General features: G+C 35.0%; 1 protein-coding gene across 2 annotated transcripts; it reads left to right on the top strand.

The window, feature by feature from the left end:
• The first annotated feature begins 8,793 nt into the window (after window positions 1-8,793).
• On the top strand, window positions 8,794-10,612 carry LOC126555880 (uncharacterized). Of its 2 annotated transcripts, XR_007606990.1 has the most exons (3): window positions 8,794-8,993; window positions 9,457-10,252; window positions 10,335-10,612. XR_007606990.1 is itself a non-coding variant. In XM_050210820.1 (2 exons), the coding sequence occupies exons 1-2, from the start codon at window positions 8,861-8,863 to the stop codon at window positions 10,113-10,115; spliced, it is 792 nt and encodes a 263-aa protein (XP_050066777.1). In that variant the 5' UTR covers window positions 8,794-8,860; the 3' UTR covers window positions 10,116-10,612. The 2 variants fall into 2 exon arrangements, 1 of the variants encoding a protein (XP_050066777.1); XM_050210820.1 differs by having other exon boundaries at window positions 9,457-10,612.
• The last annotated feature ends 580 nt before the right edge of the window (window positions 10,613-11,192 follow it).

Here is an 11,192-nt window from a genome sequence, read left to right as displayed (position 1 = left end):
CATACGCTGTTCAATTTATTTTTGGCGTCTCCGGCATTCGGATAGTTTATCGATAGAGTTTAGAAAACGGATTTCCCGTGAAAAGTTAATAAAAGAAAATATCGAAGAATTTCTTCTTCTCCTCCACCCGCCCACGAGCTTAACAGTCCGGAAAATACGTTGATTCAATTCGACACACTGTTTGCTGTTAAAAGCTTTCAATTCTCTTTTTTCCTAAGGGTTCCAAATGGCAATGTATACACACACACACACACACACACAAATATTCTCTTTTCGACTTCCATTCATTTCTCATCTTACAAATCGAAAAGATAACACTATAACACAAACTACCTGATACACCAAGAAACCAATTCTTGTTCGTTTATTAAATAGTATAAGCTGATAGAAATTAAACTAACAATTCATTCATGTCAATGTGGTGAAAATATTATTTTTTCATACTACCCAATATAAAATATAAGTTTATTTGTTCTACCTCTTATAACGTGATTGATCTGTACTAAACGATGGTTTTTATTAACTGAGATTGATACATAGATACTATTGTATTAAGTTCACTACATTAAATAATTTATGAAAATGTATACGAGATATATAAGCTTTTAAAAGTTTATTTATATTAATTTAAAACGAATTATGAATATAACATAATATATATATATACATATAAAATAAAAAAATATATCACACAAAATAATAGAACAAAAAATGTAAATTATCTTAAAATGTTATACCAAATTGAATGTAAAATTAATAATAAAGGAACTACAGCGGATAATCTGCAGTATCTTTTTTTTACATAAGCTGTCTTATGAATACTACACACAATAATGTTTATGTTTTAAACAATAGATACAATATTGAATAAACTATGACAACGTCTAAGAAAAGTAAAACCTATAATATGAACACCACTTTTCGATAATCAAAATCGAACGTGTCTCCAACGTCTGTTTTCGGACGAATGACACAGTGGTCAGATGACTTGCGGGATGAGGGATACAAACAACCCGGACCGGAACCAATTACCTATCCGTCGTCGGACAGAACACCCTTCCACTTGTTTGCACAAGACGTGGCCTGGTTTCCTCAGTGTACACAAGACCGTGCAGTTGTTTGCTTTTAATTCCGTCGGCGTTTCGATTAAATCCGTTGTGTCCGACATATTCCTCAGTAATTGATTTCTTCGGAAAATCCACCGCGTGTATATACTCCCGGGGAAACACTGCGTGCGTCGAAAATAATCACATCCTATAAGCACGAGTAAACTATGGTCTTTCACTCTTTCTGCAGCTAAAGAGTATAGACCCTACGGTCGACACTACCCGCACTCCGAACTCCATCACACCCACTCTACACCCCCAACATACTATATTCAGCAATGCAATTCAATTTTTTTTCACCGTACTTTCGAAAAGTTTATATATTACGTACGGTTTATAGCGGAGCTTTTGACAACACAGCGAACTATATTACGTAGTGTAAGCGTGGTTTTAATAATATTTTCGACCGAAAACCGGCGGATATAGTACTGTATATATACGTGACGACCCCGACGCGGATTTTGTTATTGTCACGTCTTCCGGTCGACATTGACAGATGTATCGGAGGAAATCGTGCATCCCGCGATTTTCGGGCGAACGCGTGCGGGCGGCCGTGTACCGTGCCCGGGAATATCGGAGAGAGGAAATAACCGGGACGGAGAATATACCTCGAGAACACCGCGAGGAAAAGATGACAAATAGTCGCCGCTGCCGATGCGGACCTACAACGTTCATCATTCATCTGCCAAGCGTCCCGCCGGTACGTGGTCGTGCACTAAGTGTTAAGTTCCACTGCCGCCCTCGGCCGACGTTTCGGGGTTGGCGGGGTTTTTTCGCATCATAAATCAAAAGGCGTGTCGGACACTTTGTGTTTAGGAAAAACCTTCGGCTTTTTCTTACAGGCGTTCGCCCCGCCGCCGTAATATTATAATCGTCCAATAAACCCAATTTGCCACGGACGCCGCCGAGCCGCCATCATAAATATTCCGGATGACGTGATTCTACACGTAATCGTATACTTCTTTTCTATCGGGTTACATATTATAATAATATGGTCAAGTGTGTATACGTTATTATAGATCATTATTGAAATGATGACGGTGGTCGTGTCTGCAGTAAAGTCGTCGCGTGGGCGATTCTTTCAACATGCCGCCGAATCAATTAACTATTATTGTTATTATGTTATATGTCAGAACTCCAGAGTCATATGTTACGTAATCGAGTAATCCAAAATATTATGTTTTATTGTTATTCATATTCGACTCTTCACTTAACTCTACGTAATTAATATTTAAGAGAAATAAAAATTTTGAAAATGTGAACAACCTATAGTTATAACTTAGAAACGATAAAGTTATAGATTTTAAAAAGTTGAATACAAATTGATATTAATGAGGTAACAAGTATTTGGAAGTAGATTTTTTAGAAGCTGATGATTGATATATATATAATTTAGGTACTTTTTATATATATTATCTATATTTTATTATATTATATTTTTTTTAATAAATAAAATATTTAAATATGAACAATTATCAAAAAACCATTTTTAATATACACGAGAAAAAATTAAGCCGATAGCACTCTATCAATTAGTGAATTAAATCAACAACTATCCCTGTAACTTTACTTAATACATCACAAACGTCGATTGGATTATTTAACAGAATGATATGACCTTATAAGGTTGCAAATATATTAAATGTTTGTGTAGGCATGATAAATCTATCAACGTGTTTCCATCTCAATGGAGACGACATTCGCGTTTGAACTCAAAATCGAAATATACAGATAATAGTCTAAGGGTGGTATTTTACCTTTGAAAGGATTCAATCTTATCAATTAAATAAATCTGTAAGGGATTTCGGCTTTCAATTAGAACTCGTTAGAATTCACCACCAACTCTATGTATGTTATATCATGTATTACCCGTTTACTATATTATTTAAACGTCCCACTATAGTAATTTAAATCTCTCCACTATAAGTAAAAAGTAAAACTTATCAAAATATACTTGGGTAATAGGAATAATAATTTATATTTCTTGCTAAACGATTAGAAAATAAATTTTAAGAAAAAAAATGAATCGAATAAAAATATGGCAACGATATAATATATTATTATTATTGTTGAAAAGAAAGTATGTTTACAGAACGCGGCGCGAACAATAATATAAGGCTATATAATAATATGTTACTTCACAACATCCCTCAATAACTTTTTTATGCGTAAACAGAAATACATATAAGAGACGACGAGGAGGCATCGAAATAATAATATATAATATCGCTATACACGCGCACTATTTTTATTATTATTTATGTGTACGAAACGATGTTTATCGAGACGCCATTAGGATTAATATTTGCATGCCATTATGCGAATGGGATGTATTTCGTGAAATTCGAAAAAACGTCAACATTGTTACAACAATGACACCGCGTATGCCCCTCCTGTAACAAATGGATGTCGTCGTCGTCGTACCGTTGATAAACGCGAGAAATCACACGCACACACGCCCGAGGTATGATCCCCCGCGGAGACCCGAATGGCGTTTACGTCGAATTTGCATTGCCGAGTCGTGTCGGGTACAACACACATCGTGTGATTCGCCACAGACAACGACACGATATAATAATATTATAATGCTGGTTTACTATGTATATTATTATTTGACGATGGATCGCCATTTGCTCGATGGTGCGGAATCGTCGTAAGGCGCGAGTTCGACGATCATTTGCACGCTCTTCTCCGGTATCGGCAAAGGCGGCAGCATCCGGCGCGTATAATAAAATAACAGCGGGACCGGCGTGGTGTGGGGGTGAGAGTAATAGTGATATATTCAAATAAACCGAACAGACGTTCAAATCGGATTCGCCTCCGCCCGCCGCCACGCGTTAATAAATTATTCACGAAAAAGAACGTATTTTTCGTTTATTTTTATTTATTTATTTATTTTTTTTTTTTTTAGGTGTTCTACAGTTCTACACTCACTCATTCCGCGCGCGCGCTGCCCCTCACACGCGATTTATTTTTTTTTCACCAGAAAAACCCTCGTACCGGAAGCGCCGGAGCAGCACTGCGCAGTGCAAGTGCATCGCGTCGTCGTCGTTGTCGTACCGTTTTACGACGAACGGCGCTATTAAACGGAATTAGTTATGCAACCCGGCTCGATCGACATATACACACTGCACACGAGCACGAACGATACACGCATATGTCGAACAGGAAGTAAAGGGTGCTATTACACGAGCATATACATACGTATTACTACCCCGGGGAAAGATATTGTTGCGCGGAAAAAAATAATAATAAAAATAAAGCGGCATCGGCGTAGGTATTATTATTATATGGTACGCCAGTAATAGTGGTAGTAATAGCAGAGTAGTAAACTGTTATCTGTTTTTGTGCGGGATGTGGGCCCGGCGAGTTTATTGCGCGTCATTTGTATATCATTATTCAACGAGCGGAGGTCCGTTGTTTTTCCGAGTTACACCCGCTCGACGACCGTGGTACTTACTCGTCAGCGGCTTGATGGAAACCGAACGTCAAGAGGAATTTGCGTGAAACGCCATGCCCAACACAGAATTCTCGAGACCCTCGATTTTCAATCTAGTTTAATGGTAACGATATGCGATGTATGTTGAAAACTTTGAGAGGATTATACAACATACTATGATGTAAACGCCCGAAGTCGAAGATCGTTCCGAACTATTAGTTGTAACGATATCTGCAGTATTAAGGAACCGCCGCATTCGTTACAAAACCGTGAAGTACCTACACCTGTACTGAAGGGATCCGTCCAACGTAAAGATATTATAACCATATAAGACACTCGTTATTTCTGGTCGTTTTTGTTTTTTTAAATGATTATAATTCGTTGCTGTTTTTAAAGTAAATATAGATATGCATTTTTAATTTACTATTCCAAAGCGGAACATCATTCGAGTTATATTTATCAATAAAAATACTCTACATAATATTTTGCTGTGAAATAAAAAATTAAAAAAAATAAATACATATTATATTTAAAAAAAAGTAAAAAAAAAAAATTAAAAATAATCAAAAACTTATAATTGTTTACATGTTGTTTTTAAAATCTTAAAATAATGTAAAAAAAAAAAAAACTTTAGTTTGTCTTTGCAGCAGTAGAGTGTCTAACGTTAAATAAAAAATATGAAATACAGCTTTCGGTCTGATTAAAAATTAAAACATTAAATATTTCTTAATTTTTAAGAATGGCCAACTTTTATAGAGCTAATCCAAGTGTAAATATTTTAAAGACGAATTACAAGTATATTTACATGAAGCATTCAAACATGGATTGGATGTTTTAAAGTTTATAGTAAGAAGGCGATGAGTAGATCAGTATACAATGGGTGAGCGGGTTATGTAAGAGAACAAACACTGCATATTAAATTATTAAATTTTTATCCTGATTAATTATTAAAATATGTAATTTCCAAGGGAATATTTGATTAGAAAAAAAAATCGTGTTTGTACAGTTCTTAAAGATACCGTGTAATCCGATCCGTCTATAAACACTTGACATTATAATTACATAGTACCTACGTACAGGCGTTCATTAAAGATCGCACTTAATTGTAATGCTCTTGTAATGCGTATAGTGTTATTACACATTTTAGTAAACGGTCGGGGTTGGGTCGGTGGTGGTTGTGGGCGGTAGCGTCGACGTTTCTATGAATAATACATATAAAAACGACATCCCACAGGAACGACCGGTCGGGGGGGGGGGGGGGGGCGAAAAAACCGTAAAGCCCAAAGCAAAGTAGTTGACAGTTAATTTTCGCCAGAGTTGAAAGCTCTGCACGTCTGCCGCGTATATTAACCGAGTACTGTGATTAAAGCTGAAATCGAATTTAACGCCGGAGCACAAAAGAGGCGCGAAAGCTATTCGGTTACACTACACACACCAGGCGCGAAAATTACAAAAGGCCGGGTGGACCGGAGTGGTGGTGATGGTGGTGGTAAAAACTCGAGTCGACTTGAAAGGAATATTTCCCTTATTAACGTGCACATAAGTCCTCGCGGAGATTTCATGAAACATTAATGTGTCTGCACGGCGGTTCAATTAACCGATTACCGAGTTCTTTGATAGCTTCAAAGGGTGTAATTAAAAAACGTCCCGAGTGGTTTTTTTTTCATCCTCCGCCGCGTATTATTATTTATTATTACTTTTTTTTCATCCCCGCGTTCTTCTAGATACGTATAACGCGCATACTTCCGTCGGTATCTCCTCATCGACGACGGCGCTTCTTTGAGCTTCTCTCACTCGAATCACGTTATCGCGTTTCCGTGTGTGAATATATATATAGTTATATAAGAAGAGAGGTGTCGGGTGTTCGATCTTTAATGGGTTTCTCTCTCAACAACTCACTCTCCCTCGCCCGTTTTGGGGGCCGAGAGTTTTTTTTTTGTATATTTTTCTACCAGATTACTCGCCGATACGATCGCAGTTTATCGATGCAGTCTCGTCCGTCCGCACGTTCCAATGTGTACGTACGCGTAAACGCAAATTAACGATTTATTTATTCTTTTTCTTCGACGTTGTTTATCAATTAACCGCACGGATAACATTCTTAGCCGCCCGTATACAATAAAAGTGACGAGACTCGCATCGAGACCATTTCGTGTACTAAATTTCGCACTAAATCTATTGTTTAATATCCATGCGTCTAAGCAGGCGTATAAACCGTAACTACAGTCGCGTCATTCCTGCGAGTCAGTGGAGTGACTTTAAGCTTTTGATCCGTGGGGATACCACTTTTAACGACCTTCACATCCTAACGGGCATTTATCGATTGAAACCAAAGTTTTAGTATGCGTAGTAGTTACTTAAATATAAATGCAGTGGTAAAAAATGTTGGGCTATAATATATCATGCAATTAAACTATTTCAGATCGAAAACAAGTCGCTTATTTAAAACTTTTATGATATTTCCTGATGATTTTAAACAGTAGATACTGTGAATTTTAATTTTTGACTTCCTCTCTTCATTAAAATTTGATGATTGAATTTTTCTATTTAACAAAAAAGGAAAAACAAATACTCAAAATATTGTAAAATCAATATACATCGCTCCACTCAAAATCTAAGACATGGTTCCTATAAACTTTGTTTAGTCTCCTATCCGATGCTACCTATGATCACAATTAATGAATTAAAGTTAGTATGATGAGCCGCTATACAATCAGCTATAGTGCACGGCACAAAATTAAATGAACTGTTATGCCTTTATGTTTTTCCGGTCGACGGCCACATGATACTTAACTCCACATGATATATACGCATATCCGATTTGATGTTTAAGTGTATAATATTATAATAACGTTGTTATAATCTCACACATGAAAACGAATAGCCTCGTTTTATGATGTCCGGTGTCCTGATCTCCAGTGATCTGCGAGAGGTGTGCCGAAGGATTCCGGTCAATGTCAATACAATACGGTATTAACGTGACCATTAACAAGGTGAAACAATATTTCCACGTATATAACATAGATATATGTATGTATGTGTGTGGGTACTCGGGGGGAGGGGGGAAGAGGGAGTTGGTGTTAAACTTTATATTGTATACTCTCGTATTCCGGATGTGGGTCGAGTGCCACGTTACGTTGGGATAGACCATGCGTGTGTGTAGCTAAAACTTACTATATGCGGCGCGAATATAATATAATGTACATTATTACGTGTATTCGCACTTCCTATTATTAATATTATATGTTTACATATATTATATACATGTATATTGTATACACGAGAGTTTTGGTCCATTACGATTTGAATTAAAATAAGGATTAAATTATATCGCGGGGTCAAAACCTATCGCGTGTATAATCCGTGTCCTGTTTGCGAACCGGGTTGGTCGGGTGTGTGTGTGCGAGGGTGTGGGGGAGAAGAATGATTTACCCGAAAACCGAAAAGGGACGCGCATATTGTTTGCTGATGACCTTATAACAACGCAGCGAAATTGAGATATTCGCGAAAAACCATTACGGTAATACAATTATTATACTGCACCGTGATATACACGGACTCGCCACGATAAACAGTAGCGAAAGGGTAGTATGTATATACGTTGTACAAAATACATATAGTAATGTGATCGACGACCGGTCCCCGGAGGCTGTTTAACTAATGAAGTGCACGAGCTTCGTGAACAACGAACGTATTTTAAATATGGTTATTATACTATAATATAAAATAATATTAAATGTATACGTAATGTATATTGTAATATACGTGAAATACTAATTATATTCTTGTATCATATCGATGTTTGATATGTGAGTTGCATGAGTAGGGCGTGGAATTTTTCCCCGAATAACCTAAAACAATACGTTAAGAAACTTATAAGTATAAATAATTTATCTAGATAAAACTAATGCAAGTCATTATTTTGCTTATTTTATATTTAAATAAAATCGGTATCTAAATAATATATATTTTTTTTTGTGACGAGATTTTCAATATTATTTGTGTTCAAACTCTTTTGATTTTTTTTTTTTTGTAAGATAGAATTCATTTTTCTTGGTTATTGTCTATAGTTGATTTATTCAATTTTATTGCCAAATTCTTTTAATTTTTTTTATGTGCTTAGTAAAATTATTTATTTTTACATTACAACTATTATAGCAATTTAAAAATGATACTAAAATTTTGGTTAAATATTATATTGGGTATATGTTTTTTAATTATATGGACATCCATGGGAACCAATAATGATTATTTAACACTTAATTGATTTTTTTCAGTCAAATATTTTGTTAGCTTATGTTATATAACAGCAATTATGATATTACAAAAATTATTATGGGAAATTTTTCTCCTTGCTTTACTCAATATTGTTACAAAGACTGAAGAAAATTTGGTTACTGACTTTAGCACATCACGTGGATACGCCAACATGAAGTTGAACGTTGCTGGTAAAAACAATGACAAAGTTTTTTGTAATTGTGACTTCCCAAAAGTGCACGTTCATCATTAAACCGTAGTTTACTTATTTTATTGGAGTACTTCTATTTTATTATTATTTTATTTCGAACAATTTTCATTCGTGTATCATGTGTATAATAATATTTCATACAATATTATATAATACTTATTTCGAATAAGCGCAGTCAGTGATCAAAATGTCAATTTATTTTTTTTATGTAATATCTTTTACATTTAAATTTAATCATATTATAATAATTAAATAGAACAATGAATTGTTAATATTCTAATATTAAGCGTATTTTTTGATTATGAGTCTTATAATAATCATAAAATATTTTGTCATTACAAACTAACTGTTCAATATCAGATTGTTTAATAATTACGACCGTCTTACTAGTTATTATTATAACAAGACTACTGAGTTTATGATTATTTCATAATATTAAATAGATATGATCAAACAAGATGATATGTGGAAACCAGGTGAACAGGTGCAAAACATCGCATTGGAAACAACAACAATAATGATTAAGAAAAAATTAAGATTATGTAAGAAGGATTGGTTTGAGGCCGAAAAAAACAAACTGAAATCGATAATTCAATTTGTTGGACAGGATAATCGTCAATTTGAACTCAAACCGTCCGCGATGGAAAAGGTGAGTGCTGGAGACATCAATAATGGTATGTCTAACGATGAAAGCCAGCCGACCGCGGTCAACCAATGTTTGACAACCCATTGCAGAACCACGGGGCCAGCGGTTACCATGACCAAAATAGGTGATCAAACAATTGACCCGAATCTGACCATGGGGCATTTTGCACCGTTCACTCCACGGACTCGGACCGTAGGCTGGCGTGATCTGAGGCCGACTACCGCCAGATACTCGACTAAGAAGTGGAGATGCTACGGTAAGATAGAGGATGAACCAGCAACCGACAAAGGGGCTACCGTTGGCACGTTATGGCAGGTATACACGTTATCCACACGAATGCCTAAGGCCCCAACAGCCAACAATCCTATCACCAAAGGATTCTTGCGAATGACGTCGACGGACAGATGGAGGATACGTTCCGCCGACAGATGTACTAAAGCTCACAGAAGGGCGTAAGATCCTATTTTGCAATCCTCGTTGCATTACTACTTAATTACCCTAGCCCACACTCCGGGCAATTGGGTAATGCTCTGTCGTGACAACTCCATCGTACTAACCACTTGTTCCAATCCCAGCCGACAGACAGAATCGTGGTAAGGTCTTGAATTATCAAGATAAAAACAAATAAGATAATGATGAAATAAGATAATAACGATACTTAAAATATTTATCTAGATAATAGATAAAAGATGACCAATGCTAGTCATTTAAATAGAAAACAGATAAGGACTAGAGCTGGAGACTGATATAACACAATAAAACTATTACAAGTATGGTGAAAACAATCACGGTCTATGTGTAATAATAATATAAATACTATTTAATTTTTCACAGCTTACATTTTATTACAATTCCTTATTAATCACGTTTTTAAATTATAATCATTTCAAATATTAAGGAATAGCCAATAGAAAATGTTATCTTGCAATCGTTATTTTAATTTTTCGTATTATGTGCAATGAAAAAAAAAAAATATTATTTACGATGAAATAATAATTTTAATGTAAAAGTTTTATATTGTTAAATAAATATATTTACTTATAATAAGTTAATAATTTATATAGATAGTATGTATAAAATACCTATATTTAAAAATAAAAAAGAGTTTTGTGCTTGCAATAAAATTGTAAAGTGTTTTCCTTTTTTACATATTTTTTTTTATATCCAATATTATTAATGCAAGACGCATTCATATCAAACAATTTTTTTGCATTTAATTCACAGCTTTGATTATAGGTACCTACATCGTATAAAATTTATAAATTAGAAAATCTTCTCTTCTAACAATAATAACATGCAGCATTTTCCAATTGTACGATTATTTTCTTTTATTATTATTTTTCTCGAGTACCATACTGATATGAAATGCATGTGAGCATTCCGTAACGTCAATTTATTCAAATTTATTATTTTATTGTGTTCACTACTGTACCTACATTTTTAAAAGCTAAGACGGTGAACCGTTATCTATAATTTCCATCAATAACGAAATTACTCAACAGTTGACTGCTTCCACTCGAACGAGGGGAACAT

The sequence above is a fragment of the Aphis gossypii genome, chromosome 1, assembly GCF_020184175.1.
Source record: "Aphis gossypii isolate Hap1 chromosome 1, ASM2018417v2, whole genome shotgun sequence".
In the NCBI taxonomy this organism is placed as follows: domain Eukaryota; kingdom Metazoa; phylum Arthropoda; class Insecta; order Hemiptera; family Aphididae; genus Aphis; species Aphis gossypii.
This window is presented reverse-complemented; position numbering and strand designations above follow the sequence as displayed.

Coding starts and splice junctions, on each gene's coding strand:
- LOC126555880 (XM_050210820.1), top strand. CDS start 8,861: ATGATATTACAAAAATTATTATGGGAAATTTTTCTCCTTGCTTTACTC. Junction 8,994..9,456: donor CATGAAGTTGAACGTTGCTG/GTAAAAACAATG, acceptor AATATTAAATAG/ATATGATCAAACAAGATGAT.